The 18,860-nt window shown below is 42.3% G+C and overlaps 1 protein-coding gene across 1 annotated transcript in view; it reads left to right on the plus strand.

Annotated features, from left to right (window-relative positions):
- The window catches only part of LOC124110761, a 31,035-nt gene that overhangs the window by 9,164 nt on the left and 3,011 nt on the right, over positions 1–18,860 (plus strand). The window contains exons 6-15 of the mRNA XM_048394354.1: positions 4,032–4,175; positions 6,270–6,346; positions 7,048–7,137; positions 7,840–7,939; positions 8,467–8,615; positions 10,017–10,144; positions 10,620–10,729; positions 11,556–11,660; positions 17,102–17,232; positions 17,952–18,043. Coding sequence (XP_048250311.1) covers positions 4,032–4,175; positions 6,270–6,346; positions 7,048–7,137; positions 7,840–7,939; positions 8,467–8,615; positions 10,017–10,144; positions 10,620–10,729; positions 11,556–11,660; positions 17,102–17,232; positions 17,952–18,043 — 1,126 coding nt within the window. The remainder of the gene's footprint in view (positions 1–4,031; positions 4,176–6,269; positions 6,347–7,047; positions 7,138–7,839; positions 7,940–8,466; positions 8,616–10,016; positions 10,145–10,619; positions 10,730–11,555; positions 11,661–17,101; positions 17,233–17,951; positions 18,044–18,860) is intronic.

Genomic DNA, 18,860 nt, shown 5'->3' on the forward strand with positions numbered 1-18,860 from the left:
TTAAGTTTCAGGATACCAGAGTTGTGTTTATTGAAACGGAAATTCGAAGGGTATTAAAACCTTTATCAGCACTAACATCCACAACACGTGCAGTAGAGCAGGATCTGTCAAAGGGTAACGCTAACCGACAAGATCACCTCCACACTTTAGTACATTTTGAACAGCGTCAGATTGACTATATGAGAAATCATCTTAAAGCCGCGCTGGCGGAAATAACTGTCACACAGAGACTTGGTTAATTAGCCCTTGGGCCTTGGAGTTTAAGCACAGGTTGTTACATCAACCCTGGTCTTTCACATCTCTGTTCAATGAACAAAGTACGGACATGCATGCCAAAGTGTTCCAGTTACACTAAGGATTAAAAGGCACTCAAGGCTTTGGAGCACGTTTCTCAGAGTTTATCCCAGCGATCAGGCAGGTCAGGCAGTTATACAAGCCTAGACAGGCGCAAGATTCCTTTCGTGGTAGAGGGCGTGGCAGAGGGAAAACCTCAAGGTTCCTATCAATCCCAATGTGGTAAATACCACAGTAAGGGAGGTGATAGGAGGGGCAAACATTGACATGTTGGACAGTCACGACTGGGATCTCCCACCCCCAGTCGTCCCAATTGTTGATACCCCCATAGGTGGGAGACTGAGTAGATTTGGAAGAACTGGAGCATCCTCAAGGACGATTACATTCTCAACATTCTACATCACTATACGTAGAGGTATTTCCACCATTGACCACGGCTTCTCTCCCTTGGAATTATCCAAAAAAGCAACATCTGCTTAGACTTGCTGTTGGAAAAGAGAGCCGTAGAGATTATACACACCCCGGCGTTAACACCGGGGTTTTATTGTCACATCTCTCTGGTACCCAAGAAGGGCTCAGACAAGATGAGAATGATTCACAATCTCTCGGTTTTCAACGAACGTTACCTGAAGCGTCCACCATATTTCCGCCTCATCACATTGAGACTACTCAGAACCAGCATAAAAGCGTTTGATTCCTTGATCAGTCTCGATCTGCAGGATGCATATCTGCACATACCGATCCATCCCAACGACCACAGGTTCCTCAGGTTCCAGTTCAATGGGGTTCACTACCAGTGGGTAGTACTCCGTTTTGCATTTCAGTTGCCCCGTGGCTACTTACACGAGTAATGAAGCCCGTAACTGCGTTTCTACACCAGAGGAACATTTGGTTCAAGTTGTACATAGACGACTGTCTCCTGTGTCATCAACACACACAGACGTTAGTGTGCCACCGGGATTTCTCCAGAAGGCTACTATACAAAGTCGAACTCCATAATTTCAACTCCAGTTCATAGGAGGCCTGTTTCGAACAGATCAGTACCTCCTATCAGTCCCGATATAGTAGGAGATTTTACGCCTCCTGTCATCTGCTCTTTATCAACCATGCACACTTCACCAATGGCAAGTGTTGTTAGGGATACTCACCTCAGCCCAGGACCTAACCAGCAGAGGCTAATTACAATTACGTCCAATACAACAATTCCTGAACCCTTACATCAGGAGTCAGGATCCACCTAAGGCCATCATGCTACCTACTCATCTAAGGCCTTACCTCATTTGGTGGAAGGTAGAGTTGAATGTCTTAGGAAGAGTCTCTTTGTCCGAATTGTCCCTAATCTACACCTGTTCATAGATGCCTCCCTTCAGTTGTTGGGTGCACACCTGCAAGACCGGACCACCTCAGGGCTATGGTCTGGCGCTCATCGAAAGTGGCACATAAACATACTGGTGTTGGAAGCGTTAATTCTGGTCATATCTCATTGGCAGAATCAACTACATCCACAGACTACAGCACTGTGGCGCGGTGTTTGCACAATCAGGGAACAACGCACTCCTGCTCTCTACTTCAACAGACTTCTAGTGGATCGTCTGCAACTACAGTTCATAGTTCAGTACATCCTTGGATGTCGAACGGATGCCTTATCGCGTCCAGACAGGGTAGCACCTACCGAGTGGAAACTTCTCACAGAAGCGTTCCAGTTACTGCTTCGGAAGTTTTGTTCGCAACTTGCCAAAATTACCAACTCAGGACATATGCTTCCCCATTACCGAATCTGAAGGCTTGGGCAGTGGCTTGGGAAGGACTAAAAGCGTATGCCTTTCCGCGGCCAGTCTTACTTCCCAGGGTAATGCAAAAGATCAAGGAGACAAGGATACTTGCTCCGACCTTGGTCACGCCCTGGTGGTTAGGGAGAGGGTGGTTCGTTGAGCTCAGAAATCTAGCAGAAAACAATCCACTACCCCTCCCACAATGGTCCAACCTACTTATCCACCCTCACAGCAAATTGCCTCATCCAACACCAGACAGATTTTGTCTGCACGGTTGGTTCATCTTAAATAGGCGTTAAGTGCATAGGGCTATTCGGTACGGGCAGCAAAAGCTATAACATTAGCTCACTTGAAAGGTAGCACCATTACTACGTATTTGGTTGCACTTAACTCAGTGCTGGCCGTTCTGGATAATTGTAAGATGACTAAGGTCCTGGAACTACAGGCCTTATTACGCTCATTCAGGCATGAGGATCAGAAGACCAAGTTCCACCCACCTGCATGGGATTTGAACGTGGTACTTCGAGGTTTGCGAGGACCCCCCTTTCAAGCCCCTCTATGCATCCTCTTTATATGACCTCACCAAGAAAACAGTGTTTCTTTTGGCATTAGCCACGGCGGCACGGGTGAGCGAACTACATGCAATCGACATCACCCGGGTTCGTTTTGAGCATGGGACACATGGAGCGGTGCATCTCAGGTTGTGCTGGGATATCATTGCTAAGAATCGATTAACAAATTTTCATCCACCGTTCCAAGACTAGGCGTGGCTCAAGGAAGCGGTTATTTATACCCGTATCTACTATGTCCATGACCGAAGTCAGTCGCAACACCATATCTTTATAGTTACGCGCAGTCATCCTTCAGGCCTATTCGATCCACCAATCTGGATCCTCCAAGAGCGAATAATCCTCATGAGATCAGGGCACTAGCCTCTACCATGGCCTTACACAGCAATTGTTCTATTAAAACAATCATGGAAGGATGTTTTTGGAGGTCCAACACAGTTCTCGCCAGTCATTATCTTCGCGATGTTACTCTTGAGGACGTTCAAGGTGTACAGAGTTTTGGGACGTTGGTTGTAGCTCAGCAAGTTACCAACCCTTGACGCAAATAATGAACTTGCCCTATACAGAGCCTTTCCCTTTCCAGTGCAGTCGATCAGATTTCACCAGTGTAAGAATATTAGACAAGCAATTGTCCACAGGTGACCTAGTGGTAATTTCATCGTGTCCAGATACAAGCACAAACATCCAGAATTAGTCTGTCAATAGTCTGAATCTCATTCACTAACTCACTGTACCTGTTTCAGACCACCTCCGTGGTGTAATGGTAGGGCGTCTCCCCGAACAGTGGATGTTTGGGGGTTTGATCCCTGGCGGCATCATACCATGAGATGTTAAGAGATGGTACTTGTTGTTACCCTGCTTGGTTCTAAGGGGCAAAAACAAGAACTGGTCGGCTCAGAGTCAGTATACTGTGTCAGAACGGGGTCTTCATGTTAACTGCAGCATGGTATCTGAATGAGCTAGCACTACAAAAACAGCATTAGTTCGAACTCATACGAGCACACACACATAGTGCATGCACATCACTATATACCGTATTCCACGTAATAAGAGCCCAGGGCGCTCACAAAATTAGAAATAGGGGGCTCTTATTAGAATATTATTTTGGTGGAAAAAAACAGAGTTGAAAGATAAATTTTGTGGTTTATGCTAACGGCCTGACTGTTTATATACGACAGATATATTTTTCCAGAATTTAATTGCCCATAATAAAGGGTGCATATAACACACGAGTGCGTATTATACATGAATAAATAAGTCTTGTGTACATTGATCAATCGGAAGGGGTGCTAATTGGGATTGTTCACTTGCCAATACATTTGCAAATATCGCCGTGGGTGCTTATTAGAGTGGGGTGCTTATTACGTCGAATACGGTAAGTGCAATAATGTTTCAGGGTCACGGCTGTGCTGACTGGAAGTTTGTGGATGAATGTTCCCCTCAGAAGGTGTACACAGCAGTGTTCTTCTCTGTCCAAGCCCTCCTGCTCCTGGTGTCCGGGATCCTGGCCTGGGTACTGCTGGTCAACTTTAAAATGAAGGTGGGTCAATGTAGCCGACCCTACCAAGTGGGTAACTAGATACTTGTGCTCAGAAACATTTCCTTTTCCTAAACCTTGTCTGTCCGGTGTTCATTCTCTTCTGGGTGACTTAACTTTCCTCATCAGCTTGTACACCACAGACTTTTGATATTATCTTTTTGAGAATTCTGATAAAGTTTTAAATTAAAAGCTAAATATTAATGTATGATTACTTGAGTTTCTCTGACAATATCTGTGTCAATATTTACTGATTCCTTTGATTCAGTGTGTTTTTAAGAAGGAAATGGTGAAGGATGTAGAGAGATGGTAGGATGTAGAGAGACAGTAGGATGTAGAGAGATGGTAGGATGTAGAGAGATGGTGGGATGTAGAGAGACAGTAGATTGTAGAGAGACGGTAGGATGTAGAGAGATGGTAGGATGTAGAGAGATGGTAGATTGTAGAGAGACGGTAGGATGTAGAGAGACGGTAGGATGTAGAGAGACGGTAGTACGTAGAGAGACGGTAGTACGTAGAGAGACGGTAGGATGTATAGAGATGGTAGGATGTAGAGAGACGGTAGGATGTAGAGAGACGGTAGTACGTAGAGAGACGGTAGGATGTAGAGAGACGGTAGGATGTAGAGAGACGGTAGGATGTAGAGAGACGGTAGTACGTAGAGAGATGGTAGGAGGTATAGAGATGGTAGGATGTAGAGAGACGGTAGGATGTAGAGAGACGGTAGTACGTAGAGAGACGGTAGGATGTAGAGAGACGGTAGGATGTAGAGAGACAGTAGGATGTAGAGAGACAGTAGTATGTAGAGAGACGGTAGGATGTAGAGAGACGGTAGGATGTAGAGAGACGGTAGTACGTAGAGAGACGGTAGGATGTATAGAGACGGTAGGATATAGAGAGACGGTAATACGTAGAGAGATGGTAGGATGTAGAGAGACGGTAATACGTAGAGAGACGGTAGGATGTAGAGAGACGGTAGGATGTAGAGAGACGGTAGTATGTAGAGAGACGGTAGGATGTAGAGAGACGGTAGGATGTAGAGAGACGGTAGTATGTAGAGAGACGGCAGGATGTAGAGAGACGGTAGGATGTAGAGAGATGGTAGGATGTAGAGAGATGGTAGGATGTAGAGAGACGGTAGGATGTAGGGAGACGGTAGGATGTAGAGAGATGGTAGGATGTAGGGAGACGGTAGATTGTAGAGAGACGGTAGGATGTAGAGAGACGGTAGGATGTAGAGAGACGGTAGGATGTAGAGAGACGGTAGGATGTAGAGAGACGGTAGGATGTAGAGAGACGGTAGTATGTAGAGAGACGGCAGGATGTAGAGAGACGGTAGGATGTAGAGAGATGGTAGGATGTAGAGAGATGGTAGGATGTAGAGAGACGGTAGGATGTAGGGAGACGGTAGGATGTAGAGAGATGGTAGGATGTAGGGAGACGGTAGATTGTAGAGAGACGGTAGGATGTAGAGAGACGGTAGGATGTAGAGAGACGGTAGGATGTAGAGAGACGGTAGGATGTAGAGAGACGGTATAATGTAGAGAGACGGTAGGATGTAGAGAGACGGTAGGATGTAGAGAGACGGTAGGATGTAGAGAGACGGTAGGATGTAGAGAGACGGTAGGATGTAGAGAGACAGTAGTATGTAGAGAGACAGTAGGATGTAGAGAGACGGTAGGATGTAGAGAGACGGTAGTATGTAGAGAGATGGTAGGATGTAGAGAGATGGTAGGATGTAGAGAGACAGTAGTATGTAGAGAGACAGTAGGATGTATAGAGACAGTAGTATGTAGAGAGACGGTAGGATGTAGAGAGACGGTAGGATGTAGAGAGATGGTAGGATGTATAGAGACGGTAGATTGTAGAGAGATTATGCTTTCAGTCATTGGTTTGTTAGGTTTATTATACTATTGCTGACTGCGGCATTAAACAATATTCACTATGTAATAACTCACCTGTATCAGACAAGATATGTGTTTTTTGATAGTTCTAGTTCAGAAATTGTTTCACTATTATATGTGCACAATTCATGTGACAGCGTGTTTGTACAAGGTTATCATAGTATGTATATGAACTCTGTAAGTATTATTCCAGATGGGTGATAGAATTGAGAAGAACTTGATACAGGAGAGAGACATTGACCAAGTCATTCTGGCTGCCAAAGATGGGAAGTATGTAGATATGTTGCACATACAAGTTTTCTCCCCTATAATTTATGGGTACACTCCACTGTCCCCTCTGACCTCATCGTGACTTGAATCATGGGGTTGAGATTCATCCTGCCAAACTCTGCTTCTCCATCTGAAATACTGTTCAAAGTAGTCTTGAACCTCAACCACACAGGGAAGGGGGTTGACCACGTCGTCTAAGGTGCTGCATGTCCCTGTGCGTCCCTGTTGTATCCCCTTGGCTCACCAGAAACCTATGATGGTTGGTTCAATCCCGGTTCGCCCCAATTATGTTTCTAGGTTTGTCAGCACCATACCTGTGCTCGTGGGTTTCACCGAAGTGGTAAACATCTGAGACCTGCATCATTTGGGGCTTTCCTCCCACATTAAGCTGACATGCTGTGATATAACTGGAATACTGTTCAAAGCGACATTAACCCAACTCACTCACTCACCACTCACACTAGATTACACTACTTCGTAAAATAATATTTGACAGAATGTTGTTTTTGTTTGTATTGTGGTAATGGGATGTGGGTTGGATTGGTCATTTAATGGAGACTGTTATTGTCCGATTATACTTGTTTTTGTTATGCCTCTTCAATATTTTAGTGTATTTTTCAAATGTCATCTACATTTAGTGTTGTACTTTTATATAATTCAATGTGAGATTCAGTGTATTTCACAAGGATGTGTTTGTTCAGATTGAACGAGAAGCGGCAGGCGTCGAGTGAGCTGGCGATCATGGCAGCTGCTAATGATGACAACAAGTTCAGGATTGTGGCAGAGGGAGGGTGAGGCTGTCATCATCTCATGGAGTCATGTCAGGGCCCTTCCACATCATCACCTCAGCACTACAACTGCTGTTGTCATGTCAGAATGATGAGATGTGATTGGTCCACGTGATTGTGATAAAATACTATGTATCCCGCCTTGGAAGGAAATAAATTTCTAAGCGAGAGAATAAATCTCTTATAGACAGGCTGCAAATGGATTTCGGAGAGGCAGGTTAAATCCCTTATTGCTTCGAGGCAAGAAGCCGCATGCTTTTTCCCAGTCAATGAAAGTCACGTGACACAGCACAAGCTAACCTCCACTCAATACAACGACTCATACCTCACATTGTTTAACACTGTCATTGTGCTTTCTTGGCCTTAACAGTTGTATCTGTTCTTTTTAATAACAAACCATTTGTCATAGGTGTCCTATAGAAATATTGGGAAGTGTTAGTTGTTTAAATATGGATTCTGAGGTTGTAATATGCTTATTCAGAGCTATTTAAATGGAATACCAGTAGAAAGGTTTCCTTATCGATTTCTGAAATAATTGAAATGTTTCTGTTCAATGAATATATATAAGTTTAACTCTAATAATTTCATAATCCAATAAAATTCAGAAATTTGCGACTCAACACCTATCCAATTCTTTCACTGTTAGAAACTTTACATCAGGGATGTGAAGACATCTAGTCTGTACTTGGTCTGTGATTGTTGCAGCTTGGACATTCTGATGTCCCTGTCCCTGCAGCATGATGACTCCACCCAGGAGCATGCTCTGGAGGCCATCAGGGAGCTGCTCACCATCCCCTCCATCCAGGTGACACATCTTAGGGGGTTTGTCATGTCATGGTAAACTATCTTAAAGAGGAATTTTAAATCTACCATTTCCAAACAGTGTAAGTGAGTAAGTATTGTTTTACGCGACTTTTAGCAATATTCCAACAATATCATGTCAGAGGACACCAGAAATGAACTTCATATAGTGTACCCGTGTGTTGAATTGAAGCACAAGGCTACCCCACCACCCCACAGAAAGTGCTAGTCAACAAGCATGGAAGCATATACCTCCACCACTGTAGAAAAACTGTCCTTTAAGCTTCTTATGGTCAGAATGGGTCAGTCTGGTCCAAACCCGTGAAGATCCGGGTTAGAATTGGTTTTCAGCAACCCATGCATGTTGTAAGAGGCGATCATGGTTGTAACCGCCATTATATAGCTGGAATATTGCTGAGTGCGGCGTTTAAGCAGCACACAAACAAACAGTCTGATCCAATTTTCCTGTCAGGATTTGTATGCATTTAGGTCAATACTAGTAAGTTGATGTCAGTCTGTGTATTTACTAAGGACACGTTTGTGAACATGGGCAACGTGAGCAAGCTGACAGCACTGCTCCACTCACAGTGCCCTCGGGTGATGCAGGCTGCTGCTTCCACCATCTTCACCATCGTCAACCAGTCCGAGGAGAACAAGAGTGTCATCATTGCTGACCATGGGTAAGTAAGACTGCTTCGTTGAGCGAGGCAGATGTTGCTTGATGTTGTTCTTTATACATACTGTTTCATGGATGGGAAAGGGGGAAAATAATTATCATGATCACAGCCATCTGTGAATTGTCCAATTGGAAATTTGATATTGGTGCTTCTAGCACAGGTCCACAGTACTTTGTGGGTAAAGCTGACTAACACGTGTTGGTTGGCCACAATTTCTCCGGAGAATTTGTATGGTGATCAACAGGGAAGACCTGATTGAACACATATCACTCTACCCAAGTGAGGCACACACTGTCCATGGATGGGTGATCACCAGGGAAGACCTGACTGAACACATATCACTGTACCCAAGTGAGGCACACACTGTCCATGGATGGGTGATCACCAGGGAAGACATGACTGAACACATATCACTGTACCCAAGTGAGGCACACACTGTCCATGGATGGGTGATCACCAGGGAAGACGTGATTGAACACATATCACTGTACCCAAGTGAGGCACACACTGTCCATGGATGGGTGATCACCAGGGAAGACGTGACTGAACACATATCACTGTACCCAAGTGAGGCACACACTGTCCATGGGTGGGTGATCACCAGGGAAGACCTGATTGAACACATATCACTGTACCCAAGTGAGGCACACACTGTCCATGGATGGGAGATCACCAGGGAAGACCTGATTGAACACATATCACTGTACCCAAGTGAGGCACACACTGTCCATGGATGGGAGATCACCAGGGAAGACCTGATTGAACACATATGACTGTACCCAAGTGAGGCACACACTGTCCATGGATGGTTGATCACCAGGGAAGACGTGACTGAACACATATCACTGTACCAATGTGAGGCACACACTGTCCATGGATGGGTGATCACCAGGGAAGACCTGATTGAACACATATCACTGTACCCAAGTGAGGCACACACTGTCCATGGATGGATGATCACCAGGGAAGACCTGATTGAACACATATCACTCTACCCAAGTGAGGCACACACTGTCCATGGACGGGTGATCACCAGGGAAGACCTGATTGAACACATATCACTGTACCCAAGTGAGGCACACACTGTCCATGGATGGGTGATCACCAGGGAAGACCTGATTGAACACATATCACTGTACCCAAGTGAGGCACACACTGTCCATGGATGGGTGATCACCAGGGAAGACGTGACTGAACACATATCACTTTTCCTAGGTGTAGTTCACATGTTGACCACATGTTTGTTCCGAACTTGACTTGAGATTGTTTACAGGTTGCTGTGTTAAAGTAATATTTCCGAAAATGTTATATGTAAATCACTCAGATGCTTGAAATTGTCTCCTTTCGTAGTTTTATTTTATTTTTTTATTTTATGTTAAGATGCTCCTTACTTTCATGTTTCAGATTGGAGGATTTGGCCCACGCTGCAAGGAATGGAACTATTGCCTGTCAGCAGTCAGTGGCCAGTATTTTCAATGAGCTGGCTATCAATTCTGACATCAGGGCACAACTGACTGCTGGGAATATCCCAGGTATGAGTCTAGAAGAGCAGGTCCCTGTCACCCATTTGTCACGAGCACCAACTGATGAGTGACTGGCTGTATCGCGCCATGGTGATCTATGTTATACACTTTACGTCTTCTTCAGTCTCAGACTGCCCCTGTGGTCTTGTGACTTGTGTGTCTGCCCGGAGAGCTGAAGGTCATTTAAAGACGTTAAAAGATTATAATTGTTGTTACCCTGTCTGGCGTTCGGTGTTAAGGTTAAAACAAGGACTGGTTGGCTCTGAGTCAGTTAACTGTGTTATAGTGGGGCACCCATGTGAAACTGCTGCAATGGTATCTCAGTGGGCAAGCATTATCAAACTGGACACATGTCGCTAAATAACTGCAATTATCTTGAATGTGATGTTAAATCCAATTTCACCTGGTTCAGTCTGACGTAAATTTCGCCTGCTTGGACTGGTGTGTGGTTGCAAATACTCCACTCTTTCCCTGTGTTTACCAGCCCAGGCACTGACAGAGCTGTGTCGCAGCAATGATTCCGACACACTGAGAGATGCCCTACAAGCTCTGGAGCTGATGGCCATTGAAAGTGCTGAAACCATCTGTGCTCAGGTTTGGAACCTAATTGGTATAATTTCATCCACCATTAGAATAATAATCAGGAATCTTTTGTTAAATGATACAAACACGTAGTAAAAAGGAAAAGGGAAATATTCATATTGTTATTTTACATTGTGTTTTCTAATCATGCAACCTCTAAAGCTCAACGCAAAAAAGCTCTACGAGCTGGAATGGAAGTCGCCAGTTTGAAACTTGTGCCACAATGCTCAAGAAAGTTGCTTTCTTAGTGGGTAATGTCAACTTCCTGTTAGTCATTTCATTGATCGGTCAAAGTTTGCAAAAGGTCATTCTGACGTGACCCATTGAGTGTTGGAATAAGGAGACATGACTGTATTTGTGACCACAATAATAATAATAAATATATGTGAGAAATGATAATAAAGTGACACATACAGTATGTTTAAGTAAATCATTCTTTGTCTGCTTAATAGCAAATAATGTATTCAAGGTAATTAATGCTCTTCCTTATTGCCACAATGCTAAAAGGGATCAACCTGCTACTGCAAGGCATTCACTGTTGCTTTTTATTGGATATAATTATTATTAATTAAGCTTGCTTACTTTTCTGATTAATATTAATACTATTGAATGATGTTCTCAGGGAGTTGATGTAAAGTTAGGTATATTTGGGATGAAAAGAGTACAAGGTTGTAATATCCACGACAGTGTCACAATGAGCACCACCATTGTGACATTACCAGCCCACTTGTTGGACTGAGTACTGGTATGGTACTCGAACTTCAGCACAATAAATAGAATGTGCATATCATGACTTGTGGTTCCCTCGTATCCTAGTCATCTCCTGTGTACTGTGTAGGAGGACTTGCTGCAACTGTTGCTGCAGCTGCCATTCCGCACCATGGACGAACGCAACTACCTGCTTGTTGCCAAGATACTCATCTACTATGCAGAGAACAAGGAGGTAAGTTGAGTAGCCTGATAGTATCAAGAAGTATGTTCAGTAACTTGAAGCTTACAGTATCAAGAAGTATGTTCAGTAACTTGAAGCTGATAGTATCAAGAAGTATGTTTAGTACCTTGAAACTGATAGTATCAAGAAGTATGTTCAGTAGCGTGAAGCTGATAGTATCAAGAAGTATGTTCAGTAGCGTGAAGCTGATAGTATCAAGAAGTATGTTCAGTTGCGTGAAGCTGATAGTAACAAGAAGTATGTTCAGTAGCGTAAAGCTGATAGTATCAAGAAGTATGTTCAGTAACTTGAAGCTGATAGTATCAAGCAGTATGTTCAGTACCTTGAAGCTGATAGTATCAAGAAGTATGTTCAGTAGCGTAAAGCTGATAGTATCAAGAAGTATGTTCAGTAACTTGAAGCTGATAGTATCAAGAAGTATGTTCAGTAACTTGAAGCTGATAGTATCAAGCAGTATGTTCAGTAACTTGAAGCTGATAGTATCAAGAAGTATGTTCAGTAACTTGAAGCTGATAGTATCAAGCAGTATGTTCAGTAACTTGAAGCTGATAGTATCAAGAAGTATGTTCAGAAGCATAAATTTGATAGTATCAAGCAGTATGTTCAGTAGCTTGAAGCTGATAGGATCAAGAAGTATGTTCAGTAACTTGAAGCTGATAGTATCAAGCAGTATGTTCAGTAACTTGAAGCTGATAGTATCAAGAAGTATGTTCAGTAACTTGAAGCTGATAGTATCAAGCAGTATGTTCAGTAGCGTGAAGCTGATAGTATCAAGAAGTATGTTCAGTAACTTGAAGCTGATAGTATCAAGAAGTATGTTCAGTAACTTGAAGCTGATAGTATCAAGAAGTATGTTCAGTAGTGTGAAGCTGATAGTATCAAGAAGTATGTTCAGTAGCGTTAAGCTGATAGTATCAAGCAGTATGTTCAGTAGCGTAAAGCTGATAGTATCAAGAAGTATGTTCAGTAACTTGAAGCTGATAGTATCAAGAAGTATGTTCAGTAGCTTGAAGCTGATAGCATCAAGAAGTATGTTCAGTAACTTAAAGCTGATAGTATCAAGAAGTATGTTCAGTAACTTGAAGCTGATAGTATCAAGAAGTATGTTCAGAAGCGTAAAGCTGATAGTATCAAGAAGTATGTTCAGTAACTTGAAGCTGATAGTATCAAGAAGTATGTTCAGTACCTTGAAGCTGATAGTATCAAGCAGTATGTTCAGTAACTTGAAGCTGATAGTATCAAGAAGTATGTTCAGTAGCTTGAAGCTGATAGCATCAAGCAGTATGTTCAGTAGCGTGAAGCTGATAGTATCAAGAAGTATGTTCAGTATCTTGAAGCTGATAGTATCAAGAAGCATGTTCAGTAGCGTGAAGCTGATAGTATCAAGAAGTATGTTCAGTAGCATAAAGCTGATAGTATCAAGAAGTATGTTCAGTAACTTGAAGCTGATAGTATCAAGAAGTATGTTCAGTAACTTGAAGCTGATAGTATCAAGCAGTATGTTCAGTAGCGTGAAGCTGATAGTATCAAGAAGTATGTTCAGTAGTGTAAAGCTGATAGTATCAAGAAGTATGTTCAGTAGCGTAAAGCTGATATTATCAAGAAGTATGTTCAGTAACTTAAAGCTGATAGTATCAAGAAGTATGTTCAGTATCTTGAAGCTGATAGTATCAAGCAATATGTTCAGTAACTTGAAGCTGATAGTATCAAGAAGTATGTTCAGTAACTTGAAGCTGATAGTATCAAGAAGTATGTTCAGTAGCATAAAGCTGATAGTATCAAGAAGTATGTTCAGTAGCGTGAAGCTGATAGTATCAAGAAGTACGTTCAGTAACTTGAAGCTGATAGTATCAAGAAGTATGTTCAGTAGCTTGAAGCTGATAGCATCAAGCAGTATGTTCAGTAACTTGAAGCTGATAGTATCAAGAAGTATGTTCAGTAACTTGAAGCTGATAGTATCAAGAAGTATGTTCAGTAGCATAAAGCTGATAGTATCAAGAAGTATGTTCAGTAGCGTGAAGCTGATAGTATCAAGAAGTACGTTCAGTAACTTGAAGCTGATAGTATCAAGAAGTATGTTCAGTAGCTTGAAGCTGATAGTATCAAGAAGTATGTTCAGTAACTTGAAGCTGATAGTATCAAGAAGTATGTTCAGTAACTTGAAGCTGATAGTATCAAGCAGTATGTTCAGTAGCGTGAAGCTGATAGTATCAAGAAGTATGTTCAGTAGTGTAAAGCTGATAGTATCAAGAAGTATGTTCAGTAGCGTAAAGCTGATAGTATCAAGAAGTATGTTCAGTAACTTAAAGCTGATAGTATCAAGAAGTATGTTCAGTATCTTGAAGCTGATAGTATCAAGCAATATGTTCAGTAACTTGAAGCTGATAGTATCAAGAAGTATGTTCAGTAACTTGAAGCTGATAGTATCAAGAAGTATGTTCAGTAGCATAAAGCTGATAGTATCAAGAAGTATGTTCAGTAGCGTGAAGCTGATAGTATCAAGAAGTACGTTCAGTAACTTGAAGCTGATAGTATCAAGAAGTATGTTCAGTAGCTTGAAGCTGATAGCATCAAGCAGTATGTTCAGTAACTTGAAGCTGATAGTATCAAGAAGTATGTTCAGTAACTTGAAGCTGATAGTATCAAGAAGTATGTTCAGAAGCGTAAAGCTGATAGTATCAAGAAGTATGTTCAGTAACTTGAAGCTGATAGTATCAAGAAGTATGTTCAGTACCTTGAAGCTGATAGTATCAAGCAGTATGTTCAGTAACTTGAAGCTGATAGTATCAAGAAGTATGTTCAGTAGCTTGAAGCTGATAGCATCAAGCAGTATGTTCAGTAGCGTGAAGCTGATAGTATCAAGAAGTATGTTCAGTATCTTGAAGCTGATAGTATCAAGCAGTATGTTCAGTAGCGTGAAGCTGATAGTATCAAGAAGTATGTTCAGTAGCGTGAAGCTGATAGTATCAAGAAGTATGTTCAGTACCTTGAAGCTGATAGTATCAAGAAGTATGTTCAGTAGCGTAAAGCTGATAGTATCAAGAAGTATGTTCAGTAACTTGAAGCTGATAGTATCAAGAAGTATGTTCAGTAACTTGAAGCTGATAGTATCAAGAAGTATGTTCAGTATCTTGAAGCTGATATTATCAAGCAGTATGTTCAGTAGCTTGAAGCTGATAGTATCAAGAAGTATGTTCAGTAGCTTGAAGCTGATAGTATCAAGAAGTATGTTCAGTAGCATGAAGCTGATAGAATCAAGAAGTATGTTCAGTACCTTGAAGCTGATAGTATCAAGAAGTATGTTCAGTAGCATGAAGCTGATAGTATCAAGAAGTATGTTCAGTAACTTGAAGCTGATAGTATCAAGAAGTATGTTCAGTAGCGTGAAGCTGATAGAATCAAGCAGTATGTTCAGTACCTTGAAGCTGATAGTATCAAGAAGTATGTTCAGTACCTTGAAGCTGATAGTATCAAGAAGTATATGTCAACAGCCTGTGTGTGTGTTAGTGAGAATGTTATAACATATGCTGCTGCTGTTCCAGACAAGTCAACTGCCTGTGTGTCTGTTAGTGAGAATGTTATAACATATGCTGCTGCTGTTCCAGACATGTCAACAGCCCAGGTGTCTGTTAGTGAGAATGTTATAACATATGCTGCTGCTGTTCCAGACAAGTCAACTGCCTGTGTGTCTGTTAGTGAGAATGTTATAGCCTATGCTGCTGCTGTTCCAAACATGTCAACAGCCCAGGTGTCTGTTAGTGAGAATGTTATAGCCTATGCTGCTGCTGTTCCAAACATGTCAACAGCCCAGGTGTCTGTTAGTGAGAATGTTATAGCCTATGCTGCTGCTGTTCCAAACATGTCAACAGCCCAGGTGTCTGTTAGTGAGAATGTTATAGCCTATGTTGCTGCTGTTCCAAACATGTCAACAGCCCAGGTGTCTGTTGGTGAGAATGTTATAGCCTATGCTGCTGCTGTTCCAAACATGTCAACAGCCCAGGTGTCTGTTAGTGAGAATGTTATAGCCTATGCTGCTGCTGTTCCAAACATGTCAACAGCCCAGGTGTCTGTTAGTGAGAATGTTATAGCCTATGCTGCTGCTGTTCCAAACATGTCAACAGCCCAGGTGTCTGTTAGTGAGAATGTTATAACATATGCTGCTGCTGTTCCAGACATGTCAACAGCCCAGGTGTCTGTTAGTGAGAATGTTATAACATATGCTGCTGCTGTTCCAGACATGTCAACAGCCCAGGTGTCTGTTAGTGAGAATGTTATAGCCTATGCTGCTGCTGTTCCAGACAAGTCAACTGCCTGTGTGTCTGTTAGTGAGAATGTTATAGCCTATGCTGCTGCTGTTCCAAACATGTCAACAGCCCAGGTGTCTGTTAGTGAGAATGTTATAGCCTATGCTGCTGCTGTTCCAAACATGTCAACAGCCCAGGTATCTGTTAGTGAGAATGTTATAGCCTATGCTGCTGCTGTTCCAAACATGTCAACAGCCCAGGTGTCTGTTAGTGAGAATGTTATAGCCTATGTTGCTGCTGTTCCAAACATGTCAACAGCCCAGGTGTCTGTTAGTGAGAATGTTATAACATATGCTGCTGCTGTTCCAGACATGTCAACAGCCCATGTGTCTGTTATTGAGAATGTTATAGCATATGCTGCTGCTGTTCCAAACATGTCAACAGCCCAGGTGTCTGTTAGTGAGAATGTTATAACATATGCTGCTGCTGTTCCAGACAAGTCAACTGCCTGTGTGTCTGTTAGTGAGAATGTTATAGCCTATGCTGCTGCTGTTCCAAACATGTCAACAGCCCAGGTATCTGTTAGTGAGAATGTTATAGCCTATGCTGCTGCTGTTCCAAACATGTCAACAGCCCAGGTGTCTGTTAGTGAGAATGTTATAGCCTATGCTGCTGCTGTTCCAAACATGTCAACAGCCCAGGTATCTGTTAGTGAGAATGTTATAGCCTATGCTGCTGCTGTTCCAAACATGTCAACAGCCCAGGTGTCTGTTAGTGAGAATGTTATAGCCTATGCTGCTGCTGTTCCAAACATGTCAACAGCCAAGGTGTCTGTTAGTGAGAATGTTATAGCCTATGCTGCTGATGTTCCAAACATGTCAACAGCCCAGGTGTCTGTTAGTGAGAATGTTATAACATATGCTGCTGCTGTTCCAGACATGTCAACAGCCCAGGTGTCTGTTATTGAGAATGTTATAACATATGCTGCTGCTGTTCCAAACATGTCAACAGCCCAGGTGTCTGTTAGTGAGAATGTTATAACATATGCTGCTGCTGTTCCAGACAAGTCAACTGCCTGTGTGTGTGTTAGTGAGAATGTTATAGCCTATGCTGCTGCTGTTCCAGACATGTCAACAGCCCAGGTGTCTGTTAGTGAGAATGTTATAACATATGATGCTGCTGTTCCAGACATGTCAACAGTTGCTGGACCAGGAGAATGTCCGCGACTCGCTGGATCAGTTTGCGAGGACCCGCGACCCCCTGCTGCAGCGCGTTGTGGCCAGGATCATCACCTGCATGATGGAGACACAGCAACTCAAGTGAGGAGCCTCACACATGAAAAGTCATGCAAGGGGAGATTTATGCCGTGCTGTCAAATGATATTGGCTAGCTGTCTAGGCCCACTTGCACTGTCTTAACTCCCATACTTCAACATTGACTTACGTTAGTCCTAGCACTAAGATGACTTTGTGCAAGTGGGTCCTGGGTACAAGAGTACACCGCCTTCACCTTATTGTATGAAGAAACTAGGCTTGGGTGAGATGTGGTGTGGCGTTGCATTGGTAGACAATGCTTCTGAAGCATGATGGTTACAGGGCTATAACACAGAAAGCTCCATCTCCATTACATGTTACAGGGCTACTATAACACAGGAAGCTCCATGTTACAGGGCTACTATAAAACTCCAGCCCTGCTGAATATTACAGGGCTACTGTAACAGAAATCTACATCCCTGCTCCATGTTACAGGGCTACTGTTACAGAAAGCTCCTTCCCTGCTCCATGTTACAGGGCTACTGTTACAGAAGGCTCCTTCCCTGCTCCATGTTACAGGGCTACTGTTACAGAAGGCTCCTTCCCTGCTCCATGGTACCACTCCATGTATGGTCTCAGGGTGTCTAGCACAGCAGAGAGCAGCGATAATATAGTCAGCCCTGTGTGATAACATAAGTTAAGATACTGCAAATGTAGCATTGCCCAGCCTGTCAGCATAGAAGGTAACTGATAATATATATGTAGGATTCTCTTTCTGTTTAAAGACGTCAGGCTAAAGAAGTTAAGATGAACAAAGTGTTGGAGTATATTCGTGACCACACTGCCGACAGAGACTTGTGGGTTGAAGCTGACCAAGGTAGGTAACTCTCAACTCATATGTCATACCATGGTCTATAGGTAATTTCATCTAAATGACTTAAGCTCAGTATCAAGTTGTGTAGGGATGAGTGCACTATGAAAGAAGGGTTCATTTTTCTATATCTGTAAAACATTTCTTCCCTGTTCTTATTGAAAACAGAGTTGTCATGGATTTCACCCTCTTTATTCTTCAGCCTATCAGTTCTGTTGAAGGAATTTAGTTTAAACCCTGTCAACACTGTTGTCATGAATACTACAGATTGTATACTACACTTACAGATACAATTCTTACTGTCCTCTACTTCTGTAACTGTTTGATTGGCATTCTAGAAGTTGGCAAAATCAGTAAGAAAAACGTCAATCAAAATCTACATCTAAACATTGCTATATGGAATACACCAGAAGTTGTTATCCATAAAATTGTACGTTTTTCTTACTCTGCTTTTGTAGATGGAAAAAAAAATGGAAAAATATAATCTTTTTGAAAAGTATGCCTAGGTATGATAACAACCCTTTTTGACCACTGAAAATGTCATTTTCACATCACTGACAACTCAACTTCTTTTTCAGTAAGATTTATGTAAGTGTGGTTACAATGAGTGCAAAAGGCTGTGTGTTTTTTTCAAGTGGAAATCTAAATTTTCACCATGTTTGTTCTGTCCTTACTCTTTGTCTTTAACAAATTTGCCACATTTTATCCTTATCTTAGTATTTAATGCTGCTGTGAGGACTGCAAAGCTTGGTTGTGTTGAAAAAGCAAAACAAAGCCTAATTTGCATTGATATGAACATTTCTGAAAATTCATAACAATTTTG

The sequence above is a fragment of the Haliotis rufescens genome, unplaced genomic scaffold (genome assembly GCF_023055435.1).
Source record: "Haliotis rufescens isolate VD_foot unplaced genomic scaffold, xgHalRufe1.0.p SCAF_13, whole genome shotgun sequence".
NCBI lineage: Eukaryota > Metazoa > Mollusca > Gastropoda > Lepetellida > Haliotidae > Haliotis > Haliotis rufescens.